General features: G+C 32.8%; 1 protein-coding gene across 2 annotated transcripts; it reads right to left on the bottom strand.

Annotated features, from left to right (window-relative positions):
* Positions 1-578: 578 nt before the first annotated feature.
* On the bottom strand, positions 579-17,315 carry Myo31DF (Unconventional myosin ID). 2 transcript variants are annotated; one of them, XM_066399252.1, is made up of 18 exons: positions 17,045-17,315; positions 8,661-8,767; positions 7,260-7,433; positions 6,272-6,307; positions 5,774-6,015; positions 5,315-5,473; positions 5,114-5,254; positions 4,833-5,057; positions 4,571-4,781; positions 4,140-4,302; positions 3,924-4,080; positions 3,627-3,871; positions 3,286-3,503; positions 3,060-3,238; positions 2,714-2,968; positions 2,513-2,660; positions 1,662-1,803; positions 579-1,608 (listed from the first exon to the last, which is right to left on the bottom strand). In XM_066399252.1, the coding sequence occupies exons 1-18, from the start codon at positions 17,131-17,133 to the stop codon at positions 1,410-1,412; spliced, it is 3,090 nt and encodes a 1,029-aa protein (XP_066255349.1). In that variant the 5' UTR covers positions 17,134-17,315; the 3' UTR covers positions 579-1,409. The 2 variants fall into 2 exon arrangements, with proteins under 2 accessions (XP_066255349.1, XP_066255356.1); XM_066399259.1 differs by lacking the exon at positions 6,272-6,307.
* Between the last annotated feature and the right edge of the window lie 276 nt (positions 17,316-17,591).

Below are 17,591 nucleotides of genomic sequence, written 5' to 3'. Positions count from 1 at the left end.
CATTGTAAATTATCACCTGAAAATAACAAAAATGATAGTAAGTTCTGGAAAATATTCATTTCCTTGTTATTTACATATTTCTATATTCACTTCATGAGCATTGTTCTTTTCTAATTATTGATGTAGAAATTTTCTATGGTTAAAATGAACTCATTCTGAAATAATAAAATGGAGAAATTAAAAATATTCACTGTAATACAGGTTTGCTAATGTTATATAATACTCTACCACAGTTTAATGTCTAAACAGAATAATTTAACTCATTTTGGTTTGGCTCCAAAAACTTGACAGTTTTCAAAGTGAAGTTAAGTTCGGTCAACTGTGAAAGGACACCTATATGAAACACTTCCATAATTGACAAAAACTCTTTGATTGAAGCTTAACCTTGACTGCATGTTACTTCACATGCTGTTTAACAGGATTTTGAAGAACTGGCCCTTAATTAAATATAAGTACAAGTAATATCAGTTATCGGTGTGAAAAGGCAACTTGATAAATATTTTTATATTGGGTGAAGAGTGTTTACGTTTGTTTCGAAATGCGTAAAAGGAAAAAATGGCATCTTAAAAGAACGAAACTTACGAGTAAAAATTATTTATTTAGTAATATGTATATCTCAAAAATTTGTATAAAATAAAGTTCTTATAAAGGCACATGACTGACTAATAATAAATAAGTATCCTTCGCAATCTAATACAAAATTACGTCTTTCAAAACATGATGGCACCTATAAAATTCTCCTTCAAAATTCAGAAAGGAAACAATAAGAATTAGTGGACAGTAATAACAAATCTCATAATTGAATCGTAAGTAGCAGTAATAGTAACAATAAACAATAACTCTATTACAAAGGCTTTTAGCCCATTCTGGAAGAACTATTAGAAAATCACATTATGTCCTATTTCACCATGCGAGGACCAGAAAAATCGTTGTACACAAAACAGAAATCACCTAAGAAATAACAAAATTAATTTGGCGCCCCCAAAACACTATTTAGGGTCGCTCTGCAGCAAATCGAAAGCGCTTAAAGCTTACTATCGTTAAGTACGGCTTACCTACAATAGAATAATAATACAAAGCATAACACAGATAAATTTTATAGCACGATCAAAGAAATCTTCCCAGTAACTAACGGGAAACCAAGAATGCCTTCGTAATCATACCAAATAACCTGAACGTTCTGTAGTTCAGGATCGTAACAAATGCCGTCAAAATTTCCTCTAAAAAACACTTCAAAAATATTCAAATGCGTTATAAAAAGGCGCTCTAAAGGCACTACGACTCACGAACAAGTCAGTATGTAAATAGTAGTAAAATCTTTGGATTTGTAAAATACTGAAAGCCGCTCGAAGCAATTAATCATTGGCAACTTTCCTTTAAAGTTTGTTTCCTTTTAACCTTTTCAACCGTTAATTTTTAAAGTGATTGTTGCCATTCTCTATAATGGCAAAAGTGGAGGGAATCACATATAAAATATTACTGCCATCTTTTCTGAAGGTGGCCGTTTGGATCTCGGCCGAGACCTGTATGTTGATAAGTCGTTGTTTCCCACCCAAGGAACATTGGACGGTTTTGCTCACCTTCACGGGTAAGTCCGCGTTGCGCAGTCTTAAATCGGAAATATTAATTAGCATTCCTTAGAAATGAGTTTAAAGACTTACTTGTAAAATTGGTTACAAATGTTGCCCACACATTCCCCGATTCGATCCTCTTGCTTCAAGCTATGCAGAGATACAACTAAATCATTGCCACCAGGACAGTGAAGAATTATTAGTTGATCTTGGCCTGGAGTTACACTTATTCCTGAGAAAAAATTTGATTGATAATGAGAAATTTTTATTTTAGGGAACGCATGTTGTTTGATGCATAAAAAAATATAAAAATGGACGGAAAAAAATTATAGTATAATTGAGGCCAAACTTACGTTACTAGTTTAAGGATTGGAAACACTTCCCAATCTTCGCATTGTTAGATAATTTAAAACTTCATAACATTACGTTCAACGTAACATAGATTGCTACCTCCAATTATGGAAAGAAATTGTCGAAAACCACGTCAATTCAAATACACACGAGTAACTGTTAGACATCTATAAAAAGCGTGGCTTAAATTTACAATCTTGCAAGTGGAAGTATTAATTTAAGCCACTATTAGACTTAAGTTTGGCTCGTAAACATAAGGTGAATACGAGGGAAAATATGCGCGTTATATCGGTGGCGAACAAGTACGAGGGTAAGGACGTTAACGAAGGTAAAAATTGAAAGGTATAAACTTGGACCCTTCAATTGAAACCTTGAACCATGTTATTCATCGAAAAATAAAAGTTGACTAATTATGTGTTACCAAATGTGTTATTATATTGGGGTACCAAATCCATTCATAAAGATCACAAGAAAAATGTCTAAAATCTGTGCGATCATAAGGTAGATTGTGAAGTTAGAAAATGTGTGCTTCTCAGTCTTCTGGAGGTACTTTGTTTTTAACGCTCGGTATTAATTCAAAATGTACTTACCGGTCAAGTCTTTCAATGGTACCCCCTCCTTCATGTTCCTGAACTTCTCGCAGTCGAGTTTAAAAATAAATTGGTCAGTCACCAACATCACTCTTTCGGCCACTTTATTAAATCTATTGAATTTGGTCACGTAGGAGGAAAACAAAACCTAAAACATCAAACTATTAATTTTTCACCAAACATGATAAACCAAAAACCCACCTGACTGAAATGCTTAGTGTTCTTCAAATTATTCACGGCGTCATTGTAGAGGGTGTAATTACTGTTCTCATCGAGGCGACACAAGTAGTTGCCCTCCCATTTCCGGTCCAGACCATAGTAAGGTCTTTTATTGATCAGCCCGCTGGCGGCACTAATTTTCAGCTTCATCTGAGGCCAATCAGACTTGTTCACTTTACTTAGAATCATGTAGGCGCGCCACCTGTTGAACGCCATCCGGAAGAGACGAGCAGTATTCTGAAACAATACTTATAGATAGAAAAAATTACTTATAAAAATATATATATTATGACGAAAAATCAGTTCGACGTTCAAAAATGTGACTTACGTGTAATGCCTTGGGTGGCGCGGGCCAGATAATACTTTTGCCATAATCCTTCATGGTCTTGGCGCGTTGGAATTTGACCTGTAGTTGGTTGATGTAAACTCGCATTTTTTTCAATCTGTAGGCTTTCACCATCACCATTAAGGCTTTCATGCGCTTGTAAAGTTGCCGCACTTGGTACCCTTAAATCCTAGCATTAAAACCTCAGAATCATATTTACCACAATTACCTCTCCAAGTTTTCTGAATTAAAGTCACTATACTAGGAATCAGTTCGTTTCTAGAGTTCTCCAGTGCGAACAGCGTACGGGGTGACCGGATGAATAACTTAGTTTTCCCGTATTTCACATCGTTACCAAAGCCGGTTTCGTCCATCAGTACCTGGACTCCGTCCTTATCGGACCCATTACGGAAATTCGGCCAGGTGTATTGAGAAATCATTTTGTACCTAAAATATAAATATTAGAAAAAATCAATATACTTTAAGGAATAAGACATCAATGTTCTGATAATTGAATTAAGAAGATAATTTCCATGCAAACTAAGAAATTGGCAAACGATTTGTTAAAACCTTTTTAAGAACTTGTCATATCGCTGTCTGTAGGCGAAACCGGCTCGCCTAACTCGCACGTTTTCAATGAGTCCCAAATAGCTGACTTGATGTTTTACCCTCTCGTAGTCAAAAGCTGAAGCCGATTTGACTTCGTTCGGTTTAATGCATCGCACATAGTGGGGTTCTTTGCTTATAAGAGTCTTCACTAGATCTTGCATGGAGTTTTTGAACAGAGTTCCCGCTGTAGGTGGCCTTTTCGTTATCTAAAGTCATTTGTTTTTACCATAAATTGTGAAACGGCGATTAAAAACGTACCTGACTGATATGCTGAGCCCCTTCGGGCCACATCTCCTTCAGATTCGAGTCCGTGGAGTTGTAAAGCAGTCTTTTGAAGTCTTGAAAGAGGGTGTCTTTGTTTTTATCGAGGAAGCCTACGATGCAATATGTTACATCGCCGGCATAGTGAGTTATCCTGCATAATGATTCAGTTGATTTCCAATGTTTTTAACAATCGCACAAAATAAGAATTACCTAAAATCAACTTTGTGCCTCAATGTCTTTTCGGTAGTCTTAGTTTGCCTTGACATATAGTGTTTGTGGGTTTTAAGCTGCTTATCCATAGCCTCTAGTAGTAGTTCGTCCGTTACTTTTTCAGCTGTCATTTTACAGGCGTCGTCCATTATTGCCATTACACCTAAAAAGGCGAATTATTAATAGAAAATGGTATTGAAAATAATTAGAACCTTGTCGATTGCCATTCAGCCAAGAAGTTATAATTTTGTAGTAAAAGAGTTTCTAATCTAGAAAACCCATATTGTATCAATAGAAAGATCATTTATAAAAATTTACTAAATAACTTTATATTTTAGGTCTTATCCTCCCGATTAATTAAAGAAATTAACAAACAAACATGTGACAACATCGGTTGTCCTACTTTGATACACCTAAAAACTTAATCTTACCTTTATGGGGTGCTTCGACCAAATCGCAAATAATTTGATTGTTGAAGTATTCCACATTGGTCCACGCAATTCCCTCTCTATTGTACTCCTCCTGTTCCTGTTTCAAGACTAGCTCAATAAACAACTGCTGCAACTTTTCGTTGCAATAATTAATGCAGAACTGCTCAAAGCTGTTATTGTCGAAGATTTCAAATCCGTAAATATCCAAAACCTGTACAAAGTAGATGTAAGTTTGATAAAAATGACTAGAACAGCTACGTACTCCAATTAGAGAACTGCGATAAACCTTCTGTAAGTTTTGCGCATCCACTGCAATGGCAGAATTAATTCGTTTTACAATCCAGCTGAACAGCCTTTCGTAAATTGCTTTGGCAAACGCATCTCTGCCGAATGAGGCCTCCGACTCTGTATGTTCTTTTCTCATGATGTCACCTCTAGCTGCTATTACCCTCTCGCATAGAGCAGTCTCCAAATCCGATTTTTTCACCTAATGCATTTACTGTTATAAAAAGATTCATCAAATAAATTTATATTTATTATTACTTGCAACAAAGAAGCAACATCATCGACATTCTTCGATTTTTTCAGCTCCAATTTGTCTTCGACTAAATTGAATTGTAGTTCTCCCAAATGTAATATCGCAGCTACAACCCTCCACAAAGTATCTTGGTCTTCTTTGCTAAACTAAATAGAACATATTCAGAATAGGATGTCTTAAATGAAGCGATTAAATAAAAAAAATACCTGTAAGGTGTTCAAGGAAGTGGTAACCTCTCTGAATAAGAATTTGTCATTGATGCTGTCCACTTTGGCGGCATTTCCTTGCTTGATGTAGAAGTACTGGTCTGGGTGTCTAGATATGTTTAGTTTTCTGAGTAACTCATCGCCTCCACCCATTAACAGCTGTAAAAAAACCTTCATGTTCAAATCTCAAACGTTTCGTCACCTTGCATTAAAATTAGGAAAATATCCTGAATGATTTTTCTATGGAAAAGACATTTAAACTGACTAGTGAAAAAAGAAATTACCGAAGATGATATTCAAGGGAGTTCTGATAACATACATATCTAAAACTCCGGTACAGTAATAGAAAGCTATAGCAAGCTCAACCAAATTAATTAGAATAAACTAAAAATAATTAAATAAACTATATATTTCCTAATTATTTATTTAAAACCACACAAAAATGACTAATCTCATCACCTGATAAAAACAATGAAAATTTCTCTCTCCATCCTGCTGCATGGTTACCCTGGACTTTTCCAAAAGGTAATTGTTGATGTGACCTCCAATGGGGTCGCCTTTGAAATCGAAATGAATGTCCATGTATTTTCCGAATCTCGAAGAGTTGTCATTCCTGTTAGTTTTCGCGTTGCCGAAGGCCTCCAAAATAGCGTTCGACTGAATCAGCACGTTCTTGACACGTTCAATTTCGTGTTTTCCTTCTGTAATTTATATGATTAATGAAATAACCATTGATGTCGGTAGTACATGGGTGTTAATACATGAACATTCGGTGATGATCATCCACGTTCGATAGTGACTGTTAAAACACGTAAAAGAGCGTTAGAAATAGGAACTGTTAACATGTATTGATAGTACACACTGTATGAGCAATCAAAGATATTAGATATTTGCCCTTTCCAGTGCACACTACAGTCAACAAAATGCAAAACATTTAAGCAAACACTCAGTAATTACTTGCTCTGGCGGTCCCGTCCAGACGAGGCAACATCCCTAAGAAAAAAGTATATAACAGTAATTATTTAAACGCAACTATTTTCAGTGTAGATCACTAGATCAAGCTTAGTAGGTATAGTATTAGGTAACAAGCCATAACTTTCATCGTAACAACAGCTGTAAAATAAATATTCATAAATTTCCATAAGGAATAATTTATTGTCTGCAAGAGTAGTAGGGACTATTCTTACACGAGTTAGTCTAGATTGAAAGAAACATACGCAGGTCGACGTTACATAATGTTGACCAATTAAAGGTAGTGAACATATTCTGTTAAGATTTTCTCTTTCCTAGGAAGATGAGAACATAGTGAAATCAGACAAGTTTTTTTAAGTTTTTATAATAATTACGGATTTTAGAGGCTTTTTAATCTCTTCCCTTTTAAATGTTTTAAATCTGCTACTGCGAATTACCACAGAAACCAAGAATCTGACCAATGCCCAGGCCCGCTTTTAATGCTTCTATACAAACTTTCCATTCAGCTAACGTTGGGAGCAGATTAATCATTTTGCTCTCAGGGACGTAATATGAATTTCAATTCATGATTCTCTCAGATTTTGTTTAATATTTTGTTAAAAGTAGTTATCTTAAAGAAAAAATATCTAAACGTGCACGTATTGATATATCTCTGGAAAGATTTTATTTTATATGAGATTACATATTTTCAAGACAAATCATGTTGATCATAAAATTACACGATAAAATGATATTTAAAATATATCCTAGAATACTGTGCGTATGTACATTTTATTCATGTGGTTAACAAAAGTGGAACATCTTGGATCGATTTCAAGAAGTATAATTGATTACACAATTATTAAATAAATCCAAGGCTGATTTAATTATGAGGTTCAATGATTGCATCAAGAAAGTGCATTTCTAGTAATGGATAATACTCATGTGCCAATTGTGGTTCACCGAAAAGTTTTTAATTACATCTAAATCTTACCCTGGTTGGTGACTGCAGCGATATATTTCATAATAATTTTAGATGCCTCCGTTTTGCCAGATCCGGACTCACCGCTGATCACAATGCAAGTGTCCCGGCCCTGTTGCTTCATCACTTTGTGTGATGCATCCGCGATAGCGAAGATATGTGGAGGGTTTTCGAATAATTCTCTGCCTATAGAAAAGAAAATCATATTAAACTAATAAATATATATTTATTAATGTCTATTGTTTGTTTTAACATGTCCATAAATCATATATGTACATTCAAACATTTTGACATCGAATTGAAACGCTTTCAAGTACTATCAGGGGAATCAAATAACGTAATTTTCTCCCATGTATCCAAGTTTACGGTAATCATTTATTTTTACCGGAATATTCCCAGTATTGTTTTATGCAGGTAATGTTTATTTTAAGATGCGAACTAAAACAATGTATGAAGCGTATTAAATTTACAAAAGATAAGCATTATTCTCTATATTCGGTATAGTGTTAAATTGTCTTTCACTAATCATAATAACAAAAAAGCAATAAATGCTAAGACTCATTAATCATCAGGCGAATCGATTAAACAAAATAATGTTTCAATTTATCTATTTTATATAGGAATACATAGAGAATAAAAAGAGAAATCGTCCTCGTAATATGGGATGTTATTCTGTCGTCGCATCGGTTTATACGGTTATAAAGGGATCGTCGTGTGTCGATTTCCTGCTTTGATAGCCGTTCAAATTAACATGACAAATACAATTTTTCTCATCGATTTCAGTCCTTTTATGTTCTCACACTTTGTGCGCAGATTTTCTATTTAACTTGCTTAATAAATTGGTTGAGTATATATTTCTGGATGAAACAAATGAATAAATTTTTTTTAACTAAATCTCTAGTTTGGAGGGACAATACAGTGGTGTAGAACATCAAGTTTCAAATAGAGAATTTTTAATTTCACTACTAAATTTGTATTTGAATCTGTATGAATAAGTTGAAGAACAATGGTTAGAGGGCTGTTTATTTGTAGAGTATTCTTGTACATAACCAAAGATAAGGAAAAAATGGGCGCAAAAATACAGTGGTGTAAAATGCGAAGTTTTAAATAGAGATTGAAAATTTTCACCGTTACACCTACTTCACAGCAGTACTCTGATCAAAATAAAAATATGCGTTTATTAGTAAAACCATGATAAAAACTTCAAAAACGGACTATTTACTCACAACATTTTTGTAAAATTCTATTTATTGGAAATTCCCTAACAAATAAATTGACATGTTTTTATTGTATCGGATGTACGACAATCTCTTATTACTTAATTTTATGCCTTTGCACTTAGCTGCCATGATATCATAAATCACGAAGAAAAACGTAATAAAACTATATATGCAATTAATGCTTTCACCTTACCTTTGTATTTGTTCACGTAGGATTGGTCGTATATGTTCATGGTTTTGTATGGATTCACAGAGACGCATACTTCTCCGATGTAAGTGTAGATTAAGCCGTTTTTGAATCTGTAAAAACATAAATAAAAATGTTATAGTTTGCCCCAAAAAGATGACGGAGAAGAGAACTTTCAGTCGTTTGATACCAAATTACGGTCACGACCAGTTGTTCCGTGATCGAACCGTAAACACACATTTCCATCATCTACAGCTTCTCGGAAATAAAAGAAAAACCACATATTTGTATATAATAAATTTGAACCGAGTGTTCTTCCTGGTTATAAAATAACAGTGAAAAAACAAATAGTTTTTCAAAACTAGACTTCCGCACAATGGCTACCATTTGTGTCGGTCATTTTCCATATCAACCTTTTTTTAAAGTGTGATTTCGTTTATTCTGTGATGAACCAAATCACATTTCGTTGGCAACAAAACCATCATATTAATTTCGATGATTTATGAGCACGATGGGTCTCAAATTTGATTTTTACGTCTATTCGAAAGGGTCCAACGTTTGGGGGATTATGGCCTCACCTCTTTTCAGGAGTGACATGTCATGGCCGTAAAAATGTTTTGTCCGATATTTGTCGTAAAAATATAATACGTAAAATGATGGGCCATTAAAACATATATGGCCACAAAGAGGATACAGGGAATCGTCACGTTCTAGATTTGTTGAAATGTAGTTTTTAACCTTTTACGACTAAGCCCTGTGGTGTAACCTTATGGTGACCTTTCGGTGAGTTATTAAATTTCTGTCTGATATGGGAAGTATTAGACCCATCTTGTTTAGGTTCTGGATCACTTCAATTTCACTTAATTTTTTTTTTAATCAACACTATGAGAATTCCTTTGTATTATGATGATGCCAGTTTGAATAGATATAAGATCCAATATACGTTTTTGTCTTTAAGACAATTATTATTAAGTATTAGTCTTTCGTGAAAATCCCTATAAAGCAAATTCTCATAAATGAAAGTGCTAAACCTTATTGCCGCTTATAAATTAATAATTATTTGTGCAGCAATTCACTTGTTATCCATTAATACCAATATTAAAAAGAGTTTTTAAGTATTATTTAGAAGATAACATTTATCGCGACTTAAAGTAACAGCAATTTTTATATTATTTATCGAATAACAACTGTTGCCTTGCCAGTATAAAGCTACATACAGAAACATTATCACACACCTAAAAAAAGGGAGTCAAACATCATTACCAAACACCATAAATTTTAATATTATCGGGTTGTTTTCGGTCGACAGATATTTGTCTAGTGCATTGTACCACAATGATTGTAATCTATGAGAAATAGCTCAGAAACCCATGTGTACCATTAGTATTATTTGTAAACAGACATTCATCCTGTCTAACCACGAACAAATAATGTGCGGCACAGCTTTCTTTTGGGTGTGAAGGAAAAAAAAATGTGATATTAATAACATCATGGCACCAAGTGGTGTGGTGCTCATGAACTTGTTCAAGGCAAGCAATAAATAGTTGAAGTTCTCGTTTATAAAACACTGTTTCATCGTGAATATACGATATTCTGGTGCCAAAGAAGTAAAGAACACTGCGAGGGTAAGGGCTAAGAGTTCGAAGTCCTGGCAACTTTACCCAAATGATAATTTCTATGGAAACTAAGGAATTAATCAACGATCTGCCTTGATACATTTCAGAGAATAAGAGCTCTAGTAAGAAGACATTCTTGATTCTCATATTCAAAACCGAAATATGTACTAGCCCTGTAAATAGACTGGCTACAAGTTTAAGTGAGCTCACAGTATTTAAGACCAATTATAAGGAATGCTGAATTACTATTAAAACTGATATCAGCATAATTTGTGTACATATTTCCAAATTCAACTTGGAAGCTTAACATCCCAAGCCAAAAAATCAGTTTATCATTTAAAATTTCTGCTGAATATCTAACAAATTTTCCTCCTCTGAACGCACGTGGGTACTTCGAATTAAACCTCAATACAAACTGTAGTTGGGCTGAAAAGAAAACAAACCTGCTAAGTAATAATTGTTATGCTTGTCACCATGTGGTCCTACTACTCCCACACCGAGCACGACAGTCTATTTCAGTGTCATTCACGTCTATATTTAGCACTTTTACGATTTTCAGTTAATATATCGGAAAATACTTAAAAGTACCTCTACTGCCAACTTTTGGTAACGTAATAATAATTGCTACAAGGATTTGCACTAATAATTATTATACTACAACAAACTTACACAACCCAGGCATGTAAATAGCTTGAAAAGGAAAGTAAGCCAGGCGGTAAATGCAACCCGGCGTTACCTAATTGATGACTTTTGTATACGCTTGTAAGTCTAAAAGTGCATTTCTCCGTCAATTTCCTATGAGGAATTGCTTTTGTGCAATTTGTCGCCATTTTTACCACTTCCTGCAACTTTTTTGCCAGTTTTGACAAGAGAAACCATGACCGTGACCGGAACTGAGCGACATAGTACCATCAAGCAAGACAAATCAGTAAACAAATACTGTATGTTGCTTCATTAGGTCTTACACGGTTCAATGGACGACATTGACTGGCAAAAGTTCTTTCGCTAATTAAAATAGTTCAATTTTTACATCAGACTTTCCTTGAATTATCAAGTTTTTAGTAGTGTTTACATAGTTTAATCTATAATAGCCAATGCATTTCTATCCACTTCCTGCTAGACACGAAATCTGGTCGCATTAGCAGGTTTATTATTGCTGTCCTTTATTGATAAAACATTGTTGCTTGAAATATTCATAAATATGGATACCATAATTTATAAAGAATTTTAAAAATCTGGTATTTGAATGGTGGGTGAAAAATGTTATATTCTTAAAATTTTCAAATGATGAAAATTTTATTTTTGCTTGGACATTTTTGGAACTACTGGAATTTATTTTAGACTTATAAAGAGTAATTTCATTGAGCAACTTTAAAGCAATTTAAAAATGGCTACTCATCGAGGGCCAAATTATTTATGTGCTAATACCTTTAACATCAAACTAGTTTCCATTGAATCAGAAAACCTAACCAATACTAAGGCCCTATTTTCATTTCTTTATGGAAATCCACTTGCAGTTAAAGTTAGTAGCACATTAATAATTTAGCCGTGAAAATATGACTAATTATAATATCTCTAGTAAATAGGAATACATGATATCGCCGAATTCCGCGATTTATTGACATCATGCAATGCATACACGATATTATATGATTGTCAGTCGCATTATTCCATATTAAACACAATTTAAATCTACTCGTACTAAATTGCTTAACATGACTCATAATAATGAGCCATGTCAAGGCATTCCGCAAAGGATGAAAACGTTCGCAATGATGTCACCTCGTTGGCGTAACATTCAAATATGTCTTGCCACTTTTTACTTTGAAAAGTTATATGTATGTATATAAATATAAGTTTGACATTTTTTGCGTTTACGCAGAAGTAAATGGAGTGATAACGAGATACGTAATAAAACTGAAGTAAGGAATATAATTACAAAATGGAAATTTAAGGTAATTTACCCTAATTCCAGTAACTGTAACTGAATATTACAAATGAGCAGAGAATGAATATATGTATATACAGGGTGTTCCATAAATATACCGACAAAATTTGAGGGGATGTAGAGCTCATAAAAACAAACATTTAGGTCAAATAATGTTAGGTCCAAAATCGCTTCGTTTCCAAGATACAGAGTTTCCATGATACAGTGTTAAATTTACTATTTTTTAAAAATATAATAGATTTGTAGACATATTTTATTAGACAAAAAATGCTTATCTTCATATCTTTTATCTTTACTAAAAAAAGTGAAATTAATTTCTTTTAAATTTTTAAAAAATCGCACTTAAAAACCTATACTAGGTTTTGGTAGGACAGGAATGAGAAATTATTTTTTACCTTGAAAACGGCTACCTGAGCAACAAAGCACTAAGTGGTCTTTTTTATTAAGAATTGACAGAATATTAAAAAAATATATTCTTATTTAAAAAAAAATCAGTTTTATTAAAAATATCCCATTGAATGGCCTTACGGATGCCACTGGTGCAGATGGAAATATTTTGCCTACTCCAAAACACGCACATTTGTCCTTCCATAGCGTACTCCTAATTTAATGTCCGTATCCCAAACCGTTTTTGAAATATTTAAAAAATAAGAAATTTAACACTCTGTATCTTGGAAACGAAACAATTTCGAATCTAAATTGTTTGACCTAAATGTTTGTTTTTATAAGCGCTACATCCCCTCAAAGTTTGACGGTATGTTTATGGAACACCCTCTATAGTTTTTGAGTAATTTCGTTTTGTAAGTTAATGTAGGGATAATACATCCCTAATTCTAAGCTATAATACTGTAATTAAATTAGTTTTATATAACTAATTTGTGTATTTAAGTGTGTATGACTTATATCACATAGCAATGAAAGTTTGCTGGTATTTCTGTTTTCCATAGATACGTTTCTCATATTTGCATTATAGCTTAGAATTGGGAATTTATTATCCCTACATCAAATTATAGAACGAAATTACTCTAAAACTACGCAACTTTACTATAGGTAATTAAACGTAAACATAGCTTCTTTTTCGATGTAGTTTCATAATGCATAAAAATAATAGTGAGGTTCTATTTAAAATTTTTAAGTTTTGATTATTTTTTGAAATTTAGGTTGGTTCTATTTTTATGGATACCTTAGAAAAAATCCAGACAAAGTTTGACAGCATACTAAAATACGGACTTTCTACAGTATTATGACAAAAAAAGTTACAAAATATCTGTCCGTTTGTTAACAATTTACAATTCTGCAGATATCTGCATCTATTGCTTTCAACATCCAACTGTATATCTTGAAAACTATTAATTCTAAGATAGCCAACGTATTAATAAAGTTATATTAAAATTGAACGTAGAACCCAAAAATGCAATAATGTGTAAGGTGTGCCATTTCAAATAAGCAAGCATCGACTTCCGGTATAAAGGGAAGTGTGAAGTCTTGAAAATATATTAGGTGAGGTCGTCTCAAGACTCTTACCAAACCAATAAATTTTCGTAACTTTGCTATGCATATGTTTCCCAAAATGTCTAATGGCATTTTCCGATGCGGAACCCTGTATATGACTTTTTCAAAAAAGTGGCTTTAAATGGGTCTCTTAAAACTCCAATTCTTTCCCTATTTAACCGATTTCGTAACTCCGCTAGTTTCTGAGATCTCTTCACTAATCATTGAAAAAAACTCACCCTGTCTATTATTAATATTAATATAATTAATTGATCACGAAATTAAGCGAAAAGGAGATTTAGTTTTGAAATGTGAGTCAATGTATGGAATAAATGGATAAAAAACTAACCCATTTTTGGGCAGAGTGATTGTAAAAGTATTTTTATTGTTAATAAATTAAATTAAATGAGGAAAAAGTTACATTTTTTTGAGACTTTTTAATGTCATAGATGATGTTGCCAAATCTTTTTTGGTTTTCGAAATTCTAAAAATGAAACATATTTCACAATCAAGCAAATTGAAAAAAAATCAACTCGATTTTGATTGAAAATTTTGATTAAGTTTACATTTTTCATAAAATCTCGAATACAATTTGGTAATACTGTTTATGGTATACTGAAATTCTTCAAAAAATGGCAACTTTTTTCCATTTCCACCATTTCGATGATAGCAATAGTGCATGCACTAAAAAGGGTATCCTATGTAGTCATAAGAAACTTCATCCTGCGTTTATAAGACCGTTCATAAGATTTATAGAATAAAAAAAAATTAAGTAAAGCAAAAATAATTAAATAATACTATTAGCAGAAACTCAATTGAAGAATATTTTCATAGTGCATTAGCTATTGAACTTACCCATTCATGAAATCATCTTATCTGAACCCAAAACCACAAGCAGTGGTTAGTCATACCATTTAATGCTAGATTTAATGAATTTTGTGGTGAAATATGGACGTTTTAAATAAGCTTTATAAAAATGAGCTAAATGCATTTTACAGAAGTGTTAGAAAGCGAAAATTATCCCAGAAAGAGTAAAATTGTAAGTTATCATGAATTATATACATTACTTATCTACAGAAACAGTTTTACAGCTAGATACAAGGTGTCTCACTGAAATGTATTTAAGTTTAAATATTTAGCTGCCCGAAATTAGTACGTTTTCAAATCACAAAGGAACACCGTTTGAAACTCTTGTTTTAATTTGAAAAATACATATTGATATTCATCAACCATAGGATTTTTTAATATTACGCATATTTTTTGACACGCTTCAATACTGATTACGAAACAATTAAGAATAGCGAAAGCTACAAAAGTAGGTATTTAGATGTCTAAAATCCACATTTTTAAGTGTTTTCTAGAAATTAATCAATACAGTTTTATCTTAGATAACGTCTATATTGTATATTATTTAAACAAGTGTTTTCAGACTTATTATGAAATTTGAATGGAAAGCCGGCTTTTAAAATTCCTCAAGTGATTTAGGATACCGTTTAATGAAAAGTAATTAATATTCCCTTTACATAATAAACGTTCTTACAGGCATGACAACTAAGTACTTAGGCACAACTTAAATCTGTTTAAAAAAATTAACTATATATCTTAATTTTCTTACCATTTATTTCAATAAATCAAAAGTAAAAAAAGTGATTTCTGTCACCTGTATTGAATGGTAAGCATATGTAATAATTCTAGATATAATTTAATATGGGTATTTCTCTTGATTTTGTTCCAAAAATGCAATAAGGTTGAAAAGGATGTTAAAAATTATGAATCATTTCATTTGCATATTTAAATATTTAACTAGGTAGATTATATTGAACATAATTTAGCATTGAAGCCTGGATTCAGTCTCATAAAATCAAATGATACTTAAACATGAACATGAATTTGGAAATCTTGCTTGGTATGAACTGAGGAAATGATTTCTATTCAAATATGTGTACCCACAGAAACATTCGACATTTGAACCAAAAAGGAAATTATAACGAGGGACTGACAATGACATGTATGACAGTGATTAATTCAAAAGCTTAACGAATTTTAACAGACTATGCCAACTTCGCCCAAAACTTGCTTAACATTTAGTTCAAAATTAATTTTAATTTAGTATACATTGCCAGTTCAAAGCTATGCTTTTTTAGAAATGCTATGCCCTAATATAGCGGCTCTAATATGGCGTCAATAATACTAACATCAATGACGGTCGTACCTACCGCTACCTAAAAAACTACATGAATATAAATGCATAGGCAACGTTTTATAGCAGCCGGTAGCTGTGAACAGACACACATATATAATTTTAGACCAATGAAAATTCCATTTAATTATTAATTAAGAGGTATAAGATATACAGAAGCTCAAATTTGATACCCATTTAGAACACTCGACTCATAACACCTCAAAATAATTTGAAATACATATCTCAGAATCGCCTTACAATACGAGTGTGTATTCCAAGATAGCAAGAAGCTTGAATTGAAACTCTAATATTGCCTTTACAAGAAAGGTAGGCTCAGAGCCCTAATTCTATAGAAATACTTGAGTCATTGGACAATTTCAATGGAAAAAATATCATTCTGATTTTTACATATTTCTATAGAAACGGCCCCTGGTTTTTTAGGATAGATTTCTTGATGGTATACATGAGGGAGGGTATACCAATTCTCACCACTAAGTCAGAGTCTATCCAAATTCTTTATTCTTTATTGATAATTCTTAAGGAGTTAATAAGATAGCACTTATTATTTATCCAATTCCTTCATTTTGATTCCCAATTTTCTTTGCTAATGCATAAACCTTGAAAATACCCATCTCTTAGCTCTTAGGGATTTATAAATAGTTCTTGAGAAATCCTCAAAGGAAAGAGGAGAATCTTCACTTTATCACTCTTTACTTTTAACTACCTTTCGGAAGGATGTGCATTGCAGAATTGCTTTAAATCATGGGCAGGAAAAGCTACTTCCACAAGAATAATTGAGGAAAAACTACCTATTAGGCAGTTGCCAATATGATATTCTTAATATTTAGAAAATTGCATACATCCTTATGTATTAAAAATTAAGAATAAGCATTACAAGTTAAGAAATAAAAATTAGGAATTAAGAAATTAGATAAACCTTGGCTTACCTGGTATTTCGGGGGCAGATCGCTGAAATATTTTGGTACACACCTTGGAGGTACTGCAAAGTATTTTCGAGATATTTCTAAGATATTTTGTGGTATTTTTTCAAAAGTAGTAACAAATAACGTAAAATGACTCCATGACAACATGCCGGGTACGACATGTTTTTGTTTTTTTTTGACACACTATGACACCTGCCCACTTAACTTACCTGACTTCTAAATTTTTCATGAAATGGTCCAAGTCAATTTTGTCCATGAGGACAAAATCGCCCACGCCGACTTCCCTAGAAGTTGCCATATCTGTTTTCCCTATTTTTTTAAATCAGAAATGTCTCATTATTCGAAAAACACTTTGAAAAAAAAATTGGCGGCTTATGAGTCAACATACACCGAACTTTGTAATTCTGTTTGCACCGACCGCGAACTGCACTAAGTTCACGTCGAACGAAAGCGAATAACGAAATTTTTCCTGTGTCGACTTCGTGAGGGGAATCGGGTTATCGTCTGACGGGTCAAAGACCACGCTGCCGTAATTTACTAAGTACACTTATATTCAATATGTACTAATTCCGATTTGAGGCAAGTTTGGCTTTAAATGTGATATTTAATTATTCGATTTTCAATCAATATTGTATTTATAACCTTAATATAATTCTAGTTAAGTTAAGATAGTGTCACTATTAGAATATTAGTTGATCATTGGAAATCAATTTTCCTTGAAATGAGAACTTATTGCTGTAGGTGGCAGGTATGCCT

Source organism: Euwallacea similis, chromosome 1, assembly GCF_039881205.1.
Source record: "Euwallacea similis isolate ESF13 chromosome 1, ESF131.1, whole genome shotgun sequence".
Classification (NCBI taxonomy): Eukaryota; Metazoa; Arthropoda; class Insecta; order Coleoptera; family Curculionidae; genus Euwallacea; species Euwallacea similis.
This window is presented reverse-complemented; position numbering and strand designations above follow the sequence as displayed.